We start from the raw sequence: 20,504 nt of genomic DNA, 5'->3' as shown, positions 1-20,504 counted from the left end.
AAAAGTCATCAAAAGGTTTTGCATAATGGAGGGATACTATTAAAGCAAATGTGGGGAGGATTCATCTGGCAGGCAGATATAAAATGTCTGTCATGGGAGTAGGAGGATGGAGGGTACCCAGAATGGGGGGAACCACCAAAGTAGGCATAGAAATCCTGGTGCTGACCCAGTTGCCAGAGGGATGAAGAAGGGCTTGGGGAAGATTCTTAACTACGGAAAGTTGATAGTTGGTGAGGACCTGAAAGTAGAGGATGAAGCTATTAAAGGTGACTACGCTATTTCACATCCTGGTGATAGGAGGTCTGATTGGGGGTATTCAGTTCTGTAAAGAAAATGAATGAAGGTATTTTGTGTTTCATCTGTGAATGGTGGTTACAGAGCTTAGAAACTGCATGATACTGCTTGATTTTATCGGTCATCCAGATATTGGGAATTCTGTTTATATTGGTTTCCAGTAAATTCTGGGACCAACTTTGCAGTACATGGGTAATTATTCATGATGATCTGACACTGATCTTTAAGTCCATATCATCTTATACTTAGCTACAGTCTACACCTTTACTGGTAATTTTACCAAAAAGGCAAACTCTTTGTGAGGTCAAGAAGCCATAACTTTGTCTTGGTTTGTGGTCTCTCCTTCAGGAGTTTATTTTCTTTCCATAGATGAGTAATTGGTCCTAATTTCTTCTCACATCTATGTTTTATAGAAGTCAGAGCTCAGCCCATTAGAGATTATTAAGACATGTGATAGTCTGCTGGTGGAGTTTTAATTGTTACTCTCTGCTTTCAGCTTTAGAAAGACTTCACCTGCCATTAAGCAGTTCAGGGTCAGAAGGCAGAATTGCTTTTTCTCAAATGGAGAGTGGAACATCCCAGGGCTCCCTGAAGAGGGGGAGTGGACTCCCAGAAGAAGTGACTGTGCACACTCAAGTGGTTGGCACTTCAGTTTCAAACTGGTCCTCCCTTCCTGCTTTGGAGCTGGGAGAACTGACCATGCTCTCAAGAAAGAGAAATTCCTCAGGATCAGAGATGTCCTTAATGAACGTCTCCAGGACACCAGCCTCCTCTCCTCCCTTGGACCATTCCTCATGTGAGTACTTCTGTCCCCAGCTCACTCCTCTGTCATTCGAAATACACAAATGTGGATAGCTAGATAGTTAAATACCTATAACAGGGGCTAAGGGGAAAAGACAATAAGGGGGGGAGGAAAGAAAAAAAGGAAAAGGAACCATCACTCTAGTGCCACATATTTGGGAGTAGAAGTACAACCTACACAGTTTGTCTCTTATTGACGTTCATATTTAAAATGTTTTCTTTAACTGCATAAAGAGGCAAACAATAGCTGTTCAGGAGGGTGCCCTAGCCCTTCTGTTCACCAGCCCTGTTCTTCCTCTCCCTCTCTCCCAGCTATACACATGCTAACAACAAAGACTTAACTGTGCATTCTTACAAAAGAGGTCATGTCAGTAACTGGGGTACTTGTTTGAAATGGTGAGCATTGTACCACTCAATTAGAAGTTACAATTTTATTCTTTCATTATTGCAAAACATTTCCTTCATGCCGGGTGTGGTGGCACATGCTTGTAATCCCCACGCTTGGGAGGCAGAGACAGGAGGATCACACAGGTTTGAAGCCAGCCCTGCTAGCTGAAGAGACCCTGTTTCCAAATAAATAAAAAAGTATAAAATAGGTCTGGGAATGTAGCCTGGAGTTAGAAGGGTTTCCAGGAACCCCAGTACCACCAAAAAAAAAAAAAAAAAAAAAAAAAAAAAAAAAATTCCTTCACTGGCTAAGGCTAAGATAAGAAAACATGGGCATACACTTTTCTAGGCACCAGTTTGAAGGAAAAAAACAACAACCCAGAATCAATGCAAGTGTCTGCAAAGCATGACCTTGTCACTGCCATTCCACTTCCTACTCATCAGTTCTGTCTCAGCTCAGGTATTCCATTTCCACGAGTCTTTCTACACCCCCCCCTGGTCCTCTGTGCTATACGTCTTATTATATCAGGTCATCCAGTGCCCACCTGCCTAGACATGGTAATCATCTTGAGGACTATTACTTTTCCTCACACCCCACAACAAAGTACAGCTGATTTAAAACAAAGGGAGGGGGCTGTATGTGCCCAAATCTCCTCACAAAGCACATCCTGCCACAGGCCAAAGAGAATGCTGGAAACTGCCTCTCTTTTCTCTTCTCAGGTGTTTCTCAGTTTGTATATGCTGCTTGTATTTTGATTCTTAGGCCACAGGGAGCAGAACAGAGGGCTGGGAACATACTTGAAAAACTGAGATTAGGTTGCTTCAGAAATTGCTGGTTCAAAGGTATTATAAGTCAGAGATTTTTAGAGTACTTTGCAAGACTAGGAGTTTGGGTTTATGTCATCAAAGCAAAAATTGAACCCAGAGGGCCTTTCTGCAATGCCTATTTAAAGCAGCTAGTTCCTTTTCCATATACTTCCATGTACTTTTAAATAGTTTCCTGCTGACTGGATATGGATGTAATTTATGATTCATGTTTTTAGGAGATTTCTTTTTAAGATTATTCATAAACATTTGTTGGATTGGATAAAAGCTATGATCCTTTGCAGCTTCTGTGGTTCAGTGATTTATAACTAACTTCACCAAATGGAGGGAAGGAAGCATTTTCTTAGGAAGCTCCACTTTGATTCTGGTTAGGGTCATTTAATATTTATAAGTGAAATTCAACCCAGTACTGTAGTATATTTGAAAACCAGCCATGTTTCTTTATTTTTACTCTTTGTTTTGAGGTAGTGGGAATGGAACCCAGAGGCATTCTACCTCCAAGCTACACCCTCAGCCAGATGTGTGTGTGTGTGTGTGTGTGTGTGTGTGTGTGTGTGTGTGTCAGAGAGACAGAGAGACAGAGAGAGACAGAGAGAGAGAGAGACAGAGAGAGAAACAGGGTCTCACTAAGTTGCTAAGGTTGGCTGTGAACCTATGATCCTCCTGTCTCAGCCTCCCAAGTACTGGGATTACAGGTATGCACTACCATGCCCAGCTAATACCAGCCCATGTTTCTAACTTTGCTGGACTCAACTTTCTATTAACCTGTTTTTCATGCTAAAGAAAAACAAAAATGTTGGCTCTAAAATTCTTTGAGCATCTGTCCTTCTAGAACCTTATACTTCTAATATTTGGAGAATTTTACCATTATCTTTCATATTTCTTGAGCCTTTTGCTGAGGATTTCTCTTCCTTAGTGAACTAGGTATTCTATTCTAGGTAAAATCAAACCACCTTCTTAGATATTGGAGAGGACTTTTAGGCCCTCCAAAGGGAGGAGGGACACATGCAACAGGACCTGAAACCAAAGAGGAAACAAAGTTCTGCTTTGTGTTTAAAGCTAGGTTGTTACCTGCCAACCCACCAGAGACCTGTGTATTTCCTACCTCTCTTGAATGGAAATCTGGAGATTTACCACTCCTTTCGACCACATGATACGGGAACTGCAGATGCTCAGGCAAGAATGCTGAGGGAGAGCTGGCAGGACCTGCCAAGGCAGACCTGGAATTGGCCTGGCTGGCTGACCAGCACACACACACACAAAACAGATGAAGGAGTGCAGAGGAAGCTTGTGCTTTTGACACTTGGCCATTCCATCTTCTGGCAAATGTGGCCCAGTGAGAAGTCTGGTATTTAGACCAGTCAAATCAGTGATGCCTCTCACAAGGTGGACTCAGAGATGGTGAGCTAGGAGCCTGGCACCGGGAGAATGGGTTCCTCATTTGAAACATGAAGAGATCTGAAAGGTCTTTTCTAGTTTTTCTATCAGGTAGTACACACACTCAGCCTTTGTAGATGGTGCTTCTTCCACTCCCTACCAGCGACCCTCCAACACGTACAGCACAACCTCTTCCAAGGCTGGGACGGCCAGGAGTTACCTACTTCGAGAAAAAAGTTGTATGACTTATAGCATTAAGCAGGCAGCAGAATCAGATTTTTAAGAAGATATCAGAAGCCATTTGGAATTATTTTATTGCAGCTTTAAACCTTTCTAAACTTTTCATATTTTCTGTAATGATGATGTACTATTTGATCATTTGGGGGGAGCAAACAAAGCGACAAACAGAGGAAAGAGGCCCTCTTCTGAAGGCAGGAAGATATATGTATGCTGAACTGTGTAAGAGTGGCTACAATTGAGTGCTAAATTTAGTATGAGCTTCCTGGAGACCAGGGCACAAAGGGAAGCTGGGTGGGGCATGTGATTGTTGCTGGACAAAGTAAGCATACAGTTTAATCCATAGGCATAAGTGTTTGGGGGCAGTAAATTTTAAGAGGAGTACCTATATAAGGGACGCTGAGGATCATAATGGAAAGTGCCTTCAACTGCTGTTTTGTGGAAATTGTGCTAATGTTCTTTAAAAGGTGGTGTTTTATATAGATTCTCAATAGGAGCTGAGGGTATAATAATGGATCTCAACTTATGAAAGTATTTCTGTGGGTAGCTAAGCTAATGTGGTCCAGGTAAATTGCTTTGTGGTGATTTTACTTTGCAAAGGGAGACAGCATAAATAACTTAGAAGACTTTAGGTTTAGCCAATCTTTCTCAAATATCAACTGCTTCATCTGGACTTTTGGCAAGTTCTAATAGCAGTCAAATCAAGGTTGAGCATTCTGATGCATGCCTGTGACTGTACTGAGACTAGAGTGACCCATGTACTTTTCCCACCTCCTCTTATAGAGACTAGGAGCTTGGCTTGTGTCTGCTCCTGGTGGATGGTCTTTCATGAATGGTTGCTTCTGGGGCAGAAGTGAGCAAGGAGGACAATTAATCAGCAAGTAATCAATAACTGGCCTGTTGATTAGAAATACAATAAATTTCCTCCTAGGTTTATTTGGCAGGTGTTTAGTGTCATAGTGATTGTAAAGTAATTTGACCAAATATTTCCTCTTTTTATTTAGAGGCACTAAGTCTATGGAATATTCCTACCCATTTCAGTGCTTTAACTGTGAGGATTAAGTGAGACTAGTGTAGAAAGTACTTTGTGCAATGCTTGATGCATCATAACTGGTCAATTAGTGGTAGCTTTTAATATAATAATGAAGGCCAGGGGTGGTGGCGCACGCTTGTAATCCCAGCATTTGGGAGGTGGAGACTGGAGGATTGTGGCTCACAGACAGCCTTGGCTACTTAGAGACCATTCGCAACTCAGTGAGACCCTGTTTCAAAAATAGAGACTGGCCAGGCATAGTGGCCTACGCTTGTAATCCCCGCACTTGGGAGGCTGAGACAGGAGGATCGTGCAGGTTCGACGCCAGGCTCAGCTGGCTTAAGAGACTCTGTTTCCAAATAAAATATAAAATAGGTCTGGGAGTGTAGCCTGGAGATAGAAGACCCCTGGGTTCCACCCCCAGAACCACAATAAATAAATAAATAAATAAATAAATAAATAGACTAAAAATTAGGGCTGAGGGTTTAGCTAGGAGGTACAATGCCCCTGGGTTCCATCTCCAGTACCTACACACACACACACACACACACACACACACACACACACACATATAATGAGATGAAAAACCTACATTCTATACAGTCCTTAGGGTCAGAGAAAACAAGAAAACTAGTCATTTTTCATTTGTGACTTTTGCAGTTGTATTCCTGTGACCATTTATTTGCTAAAACTACCAGAATTGACAGGTCTGGGTTATCCAGGCTGCATCTAGTATGATTACCCCTGTATTTGATGGGGATATTATAAATATTTAATGGGGATAAAATAATGCAGTTTACTGGGAATAAAAATGTAGAAAGTAATTTGGTAGAGACAATTATTTGGGACATATCTATATTATGTTTTTGTTTTACACTGAAATGTTTTCTGTTCGTTTTTTGTTTGTTTTGTTTTTAGGTAGGGTTGGTTAAGTTTGGTTACACTATGACTGGAGCTTTCTATTCCTTTGTTTCAATTATTAGTTTTATGGATTGCCTGCATCTTCATTAAGGTTCAGCAACCAAAGCTGCAGGCTATGTTCAGGTATAGTTGGGTCTATGGATTTGTATGAGAATAAGAGGAATCTTTTGTTAACTGTGAATTCTTTCTAACTGTACCTAAAATTTATTTTTGTTTTCAGTCTCAACTTCACATAAAACTGATTTTCAAGGAACTGTTTATAATGACAACTTCCCTTTTCCCTTTTCTGGGTCATAGTTAATAGCCTGAACCTTTTTATTATATAGGTGTAGAATACTTTTTATTTTTAGCTTAAAATGTTTTTTTTTAAGCCACTTTTATTTCCTTGCCTATGATGTTTCTTCCTGCTTACCAAGCTTCCTGTACTTTATTCCTGTTTGGAGGGGATTTTTTTTTGGTGGGAGGAGGTAGGGAGAACACCCAGTGGGCAAGCACTATGCTACTCAACTACATCCTGAGCCCTTTGGGATTAAGATTTTAATGTACCCTTCCAGAAGTCAGTTCTTGGGGTATCCTTTGGAAAGTTCTTTGTGGAAGAAAGCCACTTGCCAGCCATCTATAACACAGAGTGGACCACATTTTTTTTTTTTTTTAGTACTGAGGATTAACCCCAGGGGCTCCCCACCTCTGAGCTACACCCCTAGCCCTATTTTAGTTTTTTATTTGGAAACAAGGTCTAAGTTGCAGAGGGCCTCACTGAATTGATAAGCCTGTCTGTGTACTTGTGATCCTGTTTCAGCCCCCCAAATACTGGGATTACAAGTATGTACCACCATGCCTAGCTCAGACCACACATTTTGACCAATGGCATATAATCTAATTCTTGAGGTTCTTCACAATTATCCAGAGACTGCCATCCACTGATCAGCAAAACCGTTCCCAGCATGGAATTCTTCATCTTCTAGGGGGCTACTGGAGTAGTATATTGGATTGACGGCTCATCTCTAAAGCTTAATGAAACTAACTACAACAATTAAGTCTATTTCTTTTGGCTAGATTAAGTTAAAATTGTGTGGTAATAATTAGTAGCTCCTGATGTTTAGATGTTTTGTTACTTAATGGAGTTTGGTTACTAGTCTTTCAAAACATAAGATTTGTGGTGGCCAAGAATTCTTGTCCTAGTGGTGCCCTGATTGTGTTCTGCAGAACTCTAGGCCTCTTCGGTGGTGACCAGGGGGGCCTGAGCAGGCTGTAGTGGCTTGACTTCTGTTAATTTTATGGATTGAGTTTTAATTTATAATAACATTTGAACAAAAAGGTATTTAGCTAAAATAAAACAACAACAAAAGCCTTATCACAAAGTTACTCAGTAGAGTAACTTTCTTCTTTCTCTACAAAAACCAAGGCAAATTTAAAAAATTTCTTTTGCTTTCTTTTATATTCCTTTTAGCTTGCACAAAAAACTTTCCATTGAGAGTGGTGAGGGACTTCTCTCCTCAACTCTAATTAAAGCTAGCAAGGAGAAGGTGAAGGAATATGTCCTGGTTGCACATGTATATGTAAGCATGCACAATTGTCTGTATCTACATTAGGTTTATTTAAGTTTTTATTCCAAAGGGTAACAAACTATGTATGTATATAATGTTTCTTCTTTTTGATGGGGGCTACTGGGAGTTAAACTCAGGGATTCTATCCCCAAACTACATACCCAGTCTTTGTTTATTGTGGTACTGGGGATTAAACCTAGGGGCATTCTACCTCTGACCTACACACCCAGCCTGATTTTTTAATATTTATTTATTTATTTATTTATTTATTTATTTATTTAGTGGTACTGGGGGTAGAACCCAGGGGCCTTTCTCTTTCTACCTCTGGGCTATACTCCCAGACCTATTTTATATTTTATTTGGAAACAGGGTCTCACTAAGTTGCTGAGAGCCTCACTAAGTAGCCGAGGCTGGCTTCCAACCTGTGTGATCCTCCTGTCTCAGCCTCCCAAGTGCTGGGATTACAAGTGTGTGCCACCACACCCAGCAGATTTTTTTTATTTTGAAACAAGGTTTCACTAAGTTGTGGAGGTTCTCACAAGTTGCTGAGGCTGGCCATGAACCTGAGATCCTCCTGTCTCAGCCTCCCAAGTACAGGATTACAAGCATGTGCCACCATGCCTAGCTCATTCCTTTGTATTTTGAAACAGAGTCTTGCTAAATTGCTGAGGCTGGCCTCAAACCTGTGATCCTACTGTCTCAGCCTCCCAAGTACTGGGATTACAGTAGGATTACAGGTGCTTGCACCACCATACCTAGCTAATAAATACTATTTTTCTAGATACATCCCTCACTTTATTAACCCTTTTAGTAGTTTTGAAGTATGTTTTCTTCTATTTTAGCTTCTGGAAGTATAATGGAGCTTAACAACTCCACTGCTTTCCAAAGTCCATCAGTCAGCCAGACAAAGAGAACACAGGCTGCCACCACGTTCACTGATGGTGCCCCAAGGATTCTCCGGTCTTTGACTGTTAATCTGGAAACTATAAATGAGACAGAGAGCTTCTCTGAAGACTACAAAATTACAACTTCAGTCTCAGTACATACTTCACCCCCTGCAGTAGAATTGAGAAGAAACAGAGTATCCGTGAGTCCAAGAGATGAAGAATTTGTTGAACCATCCACAGAAAATAAATCTATACTTGCATCTTTACACTGGGAAAATGATCCCTCAAGTAAGTATGCTATTTTTTCCCCCAGTACTGGGGATGGAACTCATGGGCATTCTGCCTAGTAGCTATACCCCCAGCCCCCTTTTTTAATTCTTTATTTTGAAACAAGGTCTTACTAAGTTGCAGAGGTCCTCACTAAGTAGATGAGGCTGTTTGCAAACCTGTGATCCTCCTGTCTCAGCCTCACAAGTACTGGGATTAAAAGCGTGCACCACCATGCCTGGCAAGTATGCTATCTTTACTTGATTTATTAGGACATTTTAAATAGTTGAATTTTCTTAAGGGATCTCTTCAAGACTATCATCAATCTCTGAAAAGTATTTTTTTTATGACACTGGAGCTGGTGTATCACATTATTTTTTTGTTGTTGTTGTTTGTTTGTTTTGTTGCTGTTGTTTGGTGGTACTGGGGTTCCCGGAAACCCTTCTACCTCAGGGTTACACTCCCAGACATATTTTATATTTTTATGTGGAAACAGGATCTCTTAAGCCAGCAAGCCTGGCTTCGAAACTGCGTGATCCTCCTGTCTCCACCTCCCAAGCACGGGGATTACAAGCGTGTGCCACCACACCCGGCCACATTATTGTATTTTGATTTTCATCCTTAAGAGAACATTGTGAAGTTAGTTGGACAGGTGTAATCATCCCTTCTACTTTTTTATAGGTGAGGAAATTAAGGCTCAGGTGGTTTAAGTAATGAATGCACAACCATTTAGCTCACTCAGCAGAATTGAGACCTCAGTTTTGGTGCTTTCCCAGTTGGTTCTGTTTTGGTTTTACTCTAAAGCATTATCTTCAAAGTGAGAGCTGGCTTGTTCTTTACAACTAGCTTCAGTGATTTAGTGTACAGGTTATCTTTACAAATAAATATACAGATATAAATACAGTTCTCAAATTCATGATTTGCTTTACTCCCTATTGTTGACTTTTATTATTTTTCAGAATTAGGATATTACAATTGTTTTAGAAGAGTGTTCTATGTATATTTATGCACATCATACTTGTTGGAAATAATGACATACTCAATCCCTTAAACTACTTTTCAAGGGAAAGAGAACAAAATACTCAAGGCAATAAATTACTGTGCTATTTCCACATACTGTTTAAAAGTCTTCTATTGCTGGGCATGGTGGCACTCGCTTGTAATCCCCGTGCTTGGGAGGCTGAGACAGGAGGATCACGCAGGTTTGAAGCCAGCCTTGCTGGCTTAAGAGACCCTGTTTCCAAATAAAATATATATAAAAAAAAAAAGGTCTGGGAAGGCCAGGCGTGTTGGCACACACTTGTAATCCCAGCATTTGGGAGGCTGAGACTGGAGGATCGCGGTCCGTGGACAGCCTCAGCTAGTGAGGCTCTCTGCAACTCAGTGAAACCCTGTTTCAAAATAAAGGATAAAAAATCGGGCAGGGGATGTAGCTCAAAGGTCAAATGCCTCTGGGTTCCATCCCAGACCCACCAAAAAAAAAAAAAAAAAAAAAGGTTTGGGAGTGTAGCCTGGAGGTAGAAGGGTTCCATCCCCAGCTGGGCGTGGTGGCGCACCCTTGTAAACCCCGCGCTTGGGAGGGGAGACAGCCTCACTGGCTTGAGGGAAGATCGCGCTGGTTCAGAGCCAGCCTCACTGGCTTGAGACCCTGATTCCAAATAAAAAAAATATAAAAAATAGATCTGGGAGTGTAGCCTGGAGGTAGAAGGCTTCCAGGAACCCCAGTACCACCAAAAAAAAAAAAAAAAAAAAAAAAGTCTTCTATTCACCAACTTTTAATTTTAGTATTGCTATCTTGTTGACACCCAAGAGTTTTGAAACAATTATTTAGAATATGATAATGCATGTTAGATGATAATCTTGTATAAACACTACACAAGATTCCTTAGAAAAAGGAATCTTTCCTTAGAGAAGACTCAGTTCTTAGTTATCAAAGGACTGTTTTTATATTCATGTAATAGGATTTTGTTTCTATACTACCTTACAGCTTTCAGAGGACATCATCTTTCCAGAAGCTCTGAAACAAGAAGTGGAAATCCCATGCCTCAGACTGAGACCATGTTTAGGTCACTGCCCTCCATCAGAGGTAGAGAGAACACAGCACATTGGCTCTTGACCAACAGCAAGACATTTGCAGATGTGACAGGAAGCTCTGCGCCAGATCCTAAGGTTGTGAACACTTCAATTTTGACTCCATTCTTAGGCTTTGATCAACAGTCTAGAGGAGGTAACAATGCACTAGACAAGAGAAGTTACTCAGAGTCTTCATCTACATCTACGTCTTCCTCAGAAAGCCTGGATTTCTTAGTACGTGAAGAACACTCAAGTAAGTTTTCATTTCACAGAAATGCATCACCTGAAAGGGAGAGGGACTTAGGATGCTTATCATCGTTAGCGGACTTTAAGGCATCCATTTATTAAATCTCTCCTGAGGTCCTTAGCTGGTTGACAGATATACTTACATATCCCAAGTTTTTTCTGATACATCTCTGAGGAGCAGTTGTCTCAGACACAACTCAGGGACTTCTCTGCTATGTCCTCCCATCCTCTATAACCCACCCCACACCCCCATACCTGTTTCAGTCACAGAGCTTCTGGAAGGTTAAAATGTCATGTTCCCATGAATCTTTGTTTACTCCAAGTCATTTAAGGCATCCATAAAAGAAATTCTCCTCTCCCCCCCCCTTTTTTTTTAACACTGTAAAGATATAAATTCACACTGCATTATAATTCACCCATCGAAAGTGGAAAATTCAGTAGTCTTTATTCACAAAAGCTGTGCAACCATCTAATTCCAGAACATTTTCGTTACCCCCAAAACAAGCCCATAATCATCAGCAGTTACTTCCATTCTACCCTCCTTCTAACTTCTGACAACCACTTAATACTTTCTATTAAAAATAGATTTTTCCTATTTTAGGTATTTCATATAAATGAAATCATATAATAAATAGCCTTTTGAAGCTGGGCATAGTGGCACACACATGTAATCCCAGTACTTGGAAGGCTGAGACAGGAAGATCACAGGTTCAAGGACAGCCTCAGCAATGTAGGGAGACCCAGTCTCAAATCAATACAGAAAATTAATAATAAAATGAGGCTGGGGGGGGGGTCTAGCTTAAAGGTAAAATTCCCCTGGGTTCAATCTCCAGTACCACAAAAAATTAAATATGTATATGGGGGGGGACAGATAGACAGACACACACTTTTGTGTCTTTCACTTTATATGTCTTCAAGATTTATCTATGCTATCGCATATATCAGTACTTCACTCCTTTTTATAGTTGAATAATATTCCATGGTAGAGACATATATTTTTATCCTTTTGTTAGTCAATAGATATTGTTCCTACCTTTCCATATTATGAATAAACGAATGCTGCTGTGAAAATTCAGGTACAAATTTTTATGTGGGCATATATCCTCAGAATTGCCACATTATATGGGAGCACTATTTTTAAGCTTTTGAGAGACTGATAAACTTTTTTCAAAATAATGCACTTTTTATATATTCTATCAACAATAAACAAGTGTCCTAATGTCTCCATATCTTTATCAACACTTTTATGACTACAGCCATTGTAGTGTGTAGGATATTTCATTGTAATTTTGGTTTGTATTTTTCAATTGACTGATGATGTCAAGTATCTTTTCATGTTGCGTGCTTATTGCTTCTTGTATATCTTCTTTGAAAATGTACATACTTGTAAAGTATTTTAAATCTAGGTTGCTTATTATTAAGTGTAAGTTCATATATTCTGGATACTACTCCCTTTCAGATGTATAATTTGCTGGCATTTTCTTCTATTCTATGGGTTATCTTTTCCTTTGATAGCATTATTGTATGAAAGTTTTTAATTTTGATTAAGTCCAATTTATTAATTTCAGAAAACTTGTCTTTTGGTGTTTCTTTTTAGTAATGATTTGGGGAAACCTTTAAAAAATAATTTCCAGTAGTATCATCAGTGTGATGTGTTTGCTGACTAAGAATGCATTAACTTATTTAAGCTTTTAATAGGTTTAAATTCTTACCTCTCCACCACTAATAACAGCAGCTCCATTTTTCCATGTTAATCCTAATTGATGAGAGAAATTACCATTTCTACTACTCATGTGACATGGAAAAGTATTTGCTGGCCTTGAAAGAAGAAATCACATATGGGTAGAGGATATTTATACTCTTATGTCTATGAATGGGAAACATCTTTTCTACCTCCTAAAAAAAGGAATAATTTTCTGCCTTCACCACTGTGGAAGTCAGGGTTTTTACTTTCTCAAGCCATGATCTTAGGTTCCATAGATTTTCCCTTTTAGTGTCTTTAGTACCCTTCCCTCTGTCATTACTGCTTAGTTGGTTAATGTAGAAAATGTAATTTCAGTGTGATCAGATCTTGGGGTTCAAATTAGATAAGTGGAATTCTCAATTGTGAAATGAGCTCACAGTGGGCTAATACAACATTTTATTTCTTTTGAGTCCCTCAAAGCTGATTCTGTAATCCAGTCTTTGAGAATATTTAGGCCATTCCTTTTCAGATTCAGCCCCTCTCTTTCAGGTAATACACTCCATTCTGTTAAGTCTATAACCATGATGTAGTTGTTTGCCTAAATTTAACAGAGTATTTAAGGTCTCTCCATCTATGGCCTTTTTCTCTTTTGTTCAGAGAAATTATGAGTAGATACACTCTGTTTTCCAACCTTTCCTGGTTGACTCTCCATCAGTTTCCTGAGCTGTTCTGTCAGATCTCTCTTTGGTTCTTGTCTTGCTGCTGCTTTTTTTTTTTTTTTTTTTTTTTTTTTTTTTGGTGGTACTGGGGTTCCTGGGAACCCTTCTACCTCCGGACTACACTCCCAGACACCTATTTTTTAATATTTTTATTTGGAAAGAGGGTCTCTTAAGCCAGCAAGGCTGGCTTTGAACCTGTGCGATCCTCCTGTCTCTGCCTCCCAAGCGCAGGGATTACAAGCGTGCGCCACCATGCCCGGCAAACCAATGTATTTTTTAAAAATTAAAATACAAACCAAGCCCACCAGTAACCCTAGATCATGTGCTAACACCGTAGAAGTCCAGGCCCTGAAGACGACGGTGCCTGTTCCCTGGTCTTGTCCCAGTATCACCTACCCTGCCAGCACCAATTTCCCTGACAGAAACTATTATGTACCACCCAGCAGAAATCCAGTGTGGATCCTGTTCATGGGAGTAATCAACCTTCCCATAAATCCAGTCACCTCAGCATCAGTGGGGAGCCTCACTCCTCTCGAAGACGCCCCTCGGACCGAGGCCCACGCTGGCTCCCGCAGCCCGGGGTGCCTGGCTCGGGAGACAGTCCGGTTCCGCGTTTATCCGACACCCTTTTCCCTCTTCTTTCAGCACCGGAAGTCGGCGCCAGGCTGGGCGACTGGGCGGACGCAGAGGAGAGCACTTCCGGGGCGCGCTCCCGCGGCGCGCGCACCTCGGCCACGCTCACCAGAAGTGCAAGTGCGGAGCGCACGCTGCGGTCTCTCAGCCCCGCGGAGGCCGAACGCGGGAACGTGACGGAGCAAGTGGGCCTGCTGGCCCGGGCGCTCGGAGGTGCTGTGGCCTGTGCTCGCAGGGCCTCTTGCTCTCTCAGCCCTAGGATAGTTGGCTGGCAACCCAGATGATACCTTAGGAGCTCCTTGTGAGGAGAACTTTCGGGGTGCTCCCTCCTCAGGAAGATGACCGCCCCTCATCCCCTCACACACTTGTAAAGGCGTGTGAGGTGAGGCTGAGAGGCCTAAAATAAAGGAGACAGTCACTTTGTGGCCAAGGCCAGTCTCCTGGGAAAGAAATATCTCTTCATACAGAATGGAAAGTTGGGAGGGTTTTCCTTTTTCCATTTAAGCAAAACAATGATTCTACTTGGGGTCTTGAGAGCTTTTCTGATACCAGTTTGCTTTGATCAAAAACTGCATGTGGAAGGAATTTGGAACTATTCTCTATTTTTAGGCCCCTGGTCTCTCCTACTCTTTTATTTCACTTCCACTGTTGTTGCCACCACTGCTTTTCTCCGAAGGTAAATGTTTAGAGCAGATGTTTGATAGTTCTAGCCTACCTATATTGTCTTCATTCAGAGTGCTCACCTCTGAAAACCGCCGCTCCAAAGAAGTATTTTACCCATTTGAGTTCATAGATAAGACGCTGGAAGTCTGTTTTAGAGAGCATGTTCTGGAGATTTACTGTTTGTTTACTTAACCTAACTTTGGCTTTTCCCCCTTTGCAGTCACTGGACTTAGCTATGGTCAAGTGAGGAGCACAGATACTGAACAGAGGACTTCCGGTGACCACACAGACCCAGACCACACGTATGTTTCATCTACATTCACCAAAGGAGAACGGACATTACTGTCCATCACAGATAATGGTTCATCTTCGGAAATCAGCGAGAGCTCAACCTCTTATGTTAAGATGTCGGACTCTTCCTATTCAAACTATTCCTCTTCTCCTGATCAAACTGAAATAAGTAACATTTCATCCTATAGTGGGGAATATGTTCAGCCTTCCACTGAGTCACTGGTTTTGCGTACATCCAATCTTCCATCCACTTCCACCGCTAGAGTGCCAGATACTATGGTTCTTCTGGATGCCGATACTGGGTCTGTTGGTGACTCACCTTCAGGACCCCCTTTGCCTCTGCCTTCAGTGTCACAATCCCAGCCATTATTTTCATCAAGCTCACCATCAACCAGGGCCTCCATGTATCAGATGAAGTCTACCTCTGAGAGGTCCACACCTTTATCTTCCTCACCACCACCTTTACCAGTATCCTTGGTGGCCTCTACCCTTGCCCCACTTTCTATCTCACAAACAACCTTTTCACATTCAACTTCTACTGCAGTCCTACCCAGGGCAAGAGAGACGCCTGAGACTTCAGCTGAGACATCCACAATGGCATCATCCTTGGTAATGCTCCACAGTAGTCAAACAGCAGATCCCAGGAACCACAGTACCCTATACCAAGAGAAAATCATTACAGAAGTCAAGTCACCGAGCCTGGTGTCTCTGCCCACAGAGTCCACCAAAGCTGTAACTGTGAGCTCTCGTTCAGGAGTCCCTTTGCCCCCGGCCTTTACAGAGTCCTCCACTGAGCCAGCCCTTCCAGCCATGAGCACCAGCTTAATCCAAATGTCTCCAACTTTGACAACCACCACTCTCAAGACCTCTCACCCTCCTGTGACCAGTCCCAGCACCCTGTCAAGCACAGCTCTGATCACTGGCCCTGCAGCTATACATACAACAGTTGGAAAGCAGCTCTTGATGACCCATCCTGAAATTGTAGTGCCACAGATCTCGACAGAAGGTGCCTTTACAACAGAAAGGAACCAAGAGTATGTAAATGCTGTCACTGACTTGAACCCTCTGACCAGTGAACCCACATCAGCAAAAGAATTGACTACATGGCTTGGCATCACAGAAGAGTACAGCCCAGATTCACATTTCCTCAGAACATCTCCTTCTTCCCAAACCACAGATGTTTCTACAGCTGAGGTGTTGACTCCTAAAGTTACCACCATCACTACTCAGGACAGCACACAATCACCAGCAGCCCCATCACCTCCAATCTCAGGTAAAATGCATTTCATAAACACATGTTGACTGTCAGGCCCTGTGCAGCCTGAGAGCTGCATAGGGCTTAGGATATGTGAATGTGTAGAAATGGCTAGTATGTGGAATAGTATATTTTCTGTGACCGAAAATGCTTACTCTTGAAACACAAAGCATAAAATAAGACCATGGTAGACCTGTTTTTTTCTGACTTAAGTGGTTCTTTCTGAAGAAAGAAGATAGGACACATTGGCCATGTGTGACATCAATAATAGTGCAATTATAGCTTTGAATGCCCTGTAATTGCAAGAGCTTTTCAAGTATGTCTTTAACTCTTCTGAAGTCAGAGCCAGGCAGAGATGTGGGTTTGGATGGTGGAGAAACTGAAGTAAAGAAGCTTTAGTTGGCCTGTGTGAGATGGAGTGAGTCAGTATATGCTCCCAGATGAGAGCCCAAAGCTTCTGTGTCACTCGGCTGGCACCCCAGGCACCAGGGTACATCTCAGGGTCAGAGGGCTTCTCTTCATTCAGAGAAGCCCAAGCTCCTTGATGAGTGGAAGTGGAAGGACATGTAAACAAAATAATAAAAAGGGCCAGGACCAGGGGTGTATCTTGGAGATAGCATGGCCCTGGTTGAACATTCAATCTCCAGTGCCACCAAAAAAAAAAAAAAAAAAGAAGAAGATGATGAACTACCCTTTTCCCACAATGACTGTGTTGCCAGGACTTCTTCAGACTGAACAAGGTTATCTTTGTAGACTCGTTGAAGTTGCTAGCACAAGGAAAATAAAGTCATCCAAATGAGTCTTTGTCATTTAAGGAAAGACAAAAGGAAGTAGAATTGTGTAGTATGTAAATCCATGTTCAAAACTGCACTTTGGGTTTGTGCAGATCCATGAAAAGAAAACTACTGGAAAAGGGGTGAAATTGAGACTGACATATGAAAGAAGAAGGGAAAAAGGGAAATACATTTGTAGTGAATGAAGCAGGGAGCTCAGATAGTGATAAGAGTTTCAAATCAGCCGTGATCATCTGGGGAGCAGGTCATAAGCCACCCCTACCATCAGCCCCACAGTGTCCCCTTTGTGCCAGATTTAAATACTTCTGGGATATAAAAGGTGACTCCAGAGATATTTGGGAGTCTTGCTTCAAGGTCCATAAGCTTTTGTTCCAAAGGCCAAATGCCAAGTGACAGTAACTCACAAGCAAATTATAGCCAGGTATGGTGGCACAACCTGTAATCCTTGTACTTGGGAAGCTGAAACGGGAGGATTGCAGGTTCAAGGCTAGCCTCAGAAAATTGGCAAGACCTGAGTTGGGTGTGGTGGCATACGCTTGTAATCCCAGCATTTGGGAGGCTGAGACAGGAGGATCATGGTTCGTGTTCAGCCTCAGCTACTACTTAGTGAGGCCCTTTGCAACTCAGTGAGACCTTGTTTCAAAAAAAAAAAAAAAGAAAAAAAATATATAGGGCTGGGAGTATAGCTCGGAGGTAGAATTCCCCTGGGTTCCACCCTTAGTACCACAATAACAATAACAATAATAATAATAATAATAATAAATAATTGGCAAGACTCTTAGCAACTTAGTGAAACTCTGTTTCAAAATACAAAATTAAAAAGGTCTGGGGGTACATCTTAGAGGTAGGATGCCCCTCGATTTAATACACAGTACCAAAGAGGGGAAAAAGAAGCTAATTACAGCTATTAAGATTACTGTAAGCCGGGCGTGGTGGCGCACGCTTGTAATCCCCGCGCTTGGGAGGCGGAGACAGGAGGATCACGTAGGTTCGAAGCCAGCCGTGCTGGCGTAAGAGACCCTGTTTCAAAAATATAAAATAGGTCTGGGAGTGTAGCCCGGAGGAAGAAGGGCTTCCAGCAACCCCAGTACCACAAAAAAAAAAAAAAAGATTACTGTATGCTGGGTGTGGTAGTGCACACCTGTAATCCCAGTACTTGGAAGACTGAAACAGGAGGATCACAGGCTCAAAGCCAGCCTTAGAAATTTAGTGAGGTTCTCAGCAACTTTGCAAGACCCTGTTTCCAAATTAAAAATAAAATTAAGCTGTAGCTGTAGATCAGAGGTTCTGTGCCTCTGGGTTCAATCCCTAATACTACAAAAAAATTTAAGCAAATATTAGGATATTCACTGACTTTCTTTTTTGTGCCAGTGTTCATGGGTACAGTGTTTGGTTCTATAAGTGCTGTGCTTATATGGGTGATTTTAGGTAATACTTAAACTAGCCATGAGGAATACCATCTTAGGGTTAGTTTACTAGTTTTCCGCGTTATTCTTTTGGAGTGAGAATGCTTGACTTCTGTCTTTTTCCCATTCTCCTACTGATTTCCTCCTTATAGAATGATATGGTTATGTTGTAGGTTTCAGCTTTTCCAAGTGTGTGTCTGAAACCATTGTGAGAGTTGTGTGTGGTGGTACATCCTTGTAATCCCAGTACTTAGGAGGCTGAGACAGAAAGATCACAGGTTCATGGCTAGCCTTAGCAACTTAAGCTCTCTGTAGCTTAGTGAGACCCTGTTTCAAAATAAAAAAATAAAATCGGGCTAGGGGTGTAGCTCAGAGGCAGAATGTCCCTGAGTTTAATCCCCAGTGCCACAAAAAGAAGGAAAGAAAGAAACCGTTGTGGGGCAGATATTATATAACTAGTGTGTGATACTGCCATCTATATACATTTACATAGAGCAAAACAGAGTTGCACTCATTGTCCTTGAGGGATGCAAGTCCCAAATGACAATGAAGTATATGTGTCATAAGGGTCTCAATAAATTCAAGTAGGGCCTGTTTTGCATCATGGAAAAAGAGAAGTCATCGTAGTGTTCAATTCTTATCATTTTTTAAATGATGCACAATATGTTGAGATCCAATTTGGAGATTTTTCTGATAAAGGTTGTTATGGTTTTGATAAAGTCCAGGAGAAAAGGTAAGTCACACACACACACAACGGATACATAGAGTAAATCTTGCACCAGGGATGATGAATTGATAAGGGATTCTTTTCTACTTAATGTGTGTTTTAAAGTAGCATCAATTCTTGAGGTGTGGTGCCACATGCCTATAATCCCAGTACTTGAGAGGCTGAGATAGGAGAATTGCAGGTTTGAGGCCAGCCTCAACAACTTAGTGAGATCCTAGTTCAAATTAAAAAGGGCTGCTGGTATAGCTCAGAGGTAGAATGGCCTTGGGTTTAATTCCTAGTACCAAAATATTATAATGATTAAATAAATTGGCATTGATTCAAGTAGAATTTTTTTTGGTGGTAGTGCTAGGGATTGAACCCAGGGGCAGTCTACCTCCAAGCTACACCCCCAGCCCGTTTTTTATTCTTTATTTTGAAATAGGGTCTCACTAAGTTGTATAGGGCCTCACTAAGTAGCTAGGGCTGGCCGCTAACCTATATTCTCACGTCTCAGCCTCCCAAGTACTGGGATTACAAACATGCGCTACCACACCTGGCTCAAGTAGAATTTAAGTATCACAAAGGCAGTATAGTCATTTATCCTGAACTAAGTGAGTGGGAAGCAGCATTTGATGTGAACCAGTTCTTGCATTTAGGGATCCAGTTCTCCATCACTCACATGTGGACACAAACTCGGACCGTAATAGTCCTGAACTAACTGCCCACCCTCTGCACCTCTTGGGATCCCATTCTGTTTTAGCATTGTGTCTTTCAAGACACGTAAATAGAAATAAGGAAGAATCAAATATTAGCTGAAAGAATTTACCTGTATCTATCTGTATATATACCTGTATCTACCTTTACGTTGCCATATGACCGTGTTATTCTTGGATTGGATTTTAGTTGACAGCTGTGCCATGAACCCTTGCCTTCACGATGGCAAATGCACAGTGGATCTCACCAGTGGTGGCTATCGATGCACATGCTCACCTTCCTGGCAAGGGGACAACTGCAGTGTGGGTAAGAGAGAAAAAATGCCCTGTGGTCAATAGTATCACATTGGATGATTCAATAAACTCCTTTGTCTTCCAAAATGTAGAATAAAATTTTAAAATTAATCCCCCACTTACTTAAGAGAGTGTTTGTGTCATCTGTGGGATAACACAAGGCACTAGTGTGCTGCTGAGACTTCCTGGTCTGGTTCTGTTCGTCCAGCTCCCTGACTTCTGCCACACGGGATCACCTATAGCTCCCTAAAGACTTTCTTGCCCCTGGCATTATTCTGCTGATGCTCCAGTCTAGAATGACCTTACCCAAATCTGTTTGTTAAAAGTCCTTCCACTCAGTCCAGATGTTAGTTGAAACAGCCTTTACTCTCCCCTTCATCAAAATCTGCTACTTTCTCTGTACTTCAAAATCACATCTTGCATTTATAGTAAGGCACTTATGAGGCTG

The 20,504-nt window shown here is 41.6% G+C and overlaps 1 protein-coding gene across 1 annotated transcript in view; it reads left to right on the top strand.

The window, feature by feature from the left end:
• The window catches only part of HEG1 (heart development protein with EGF like domains 1), a gene marked incomplete at both ends in the record, with an annotated part of 85,971 nt that overhangs the window by 27,253 nt on the left and 38,214 nt on the right, over positions 1 to 20,504 (top strand). Inside the window, 5 exons of the mRNA XM_080696535.1 lie at positions 791 to 1,090; positions 8,265 to 8,597; positions 10,564 to 10,902; positions 14,815 to 16,158; positions 19,953 to 20,069. Coding sequence (XP_080552661.1) covers positions 791 to 1,090; positions 8,265 to 8,597; positions 10,564 to 10,902; positions 14,815 to 16,158; positions 19,953 to 20,069 — 2,433 coding nt within the window. The remainder of the gene's footprint in view (positions 1 to 790; positions 1,091 to 8,264; positions 8,598 to 10,563; positions 10,903 to 14,814; positions 16,159 to 19,952; positions 20,070 to 20,504) is intronic.

The sequence above is a fragment of the Muscardinus avellanarius genome, assembly GCF_963383645.1.
Source record: "Muscardinus avellanarius genome assembly, chromosome: 5".
Classification (NCBI taxonomy): domain Eukaryota; kingdom Metazoa; phylum Chordata; class Mammalia; order Rodentia; family Gliridae; genus Muscardinus; species Muscardinus avellanarius.
The sequence above is the reverse complement of the archived record's forward strand: the minus strand, read 5'-3'. Positions and strand labels throughout refer to the sequence as shown.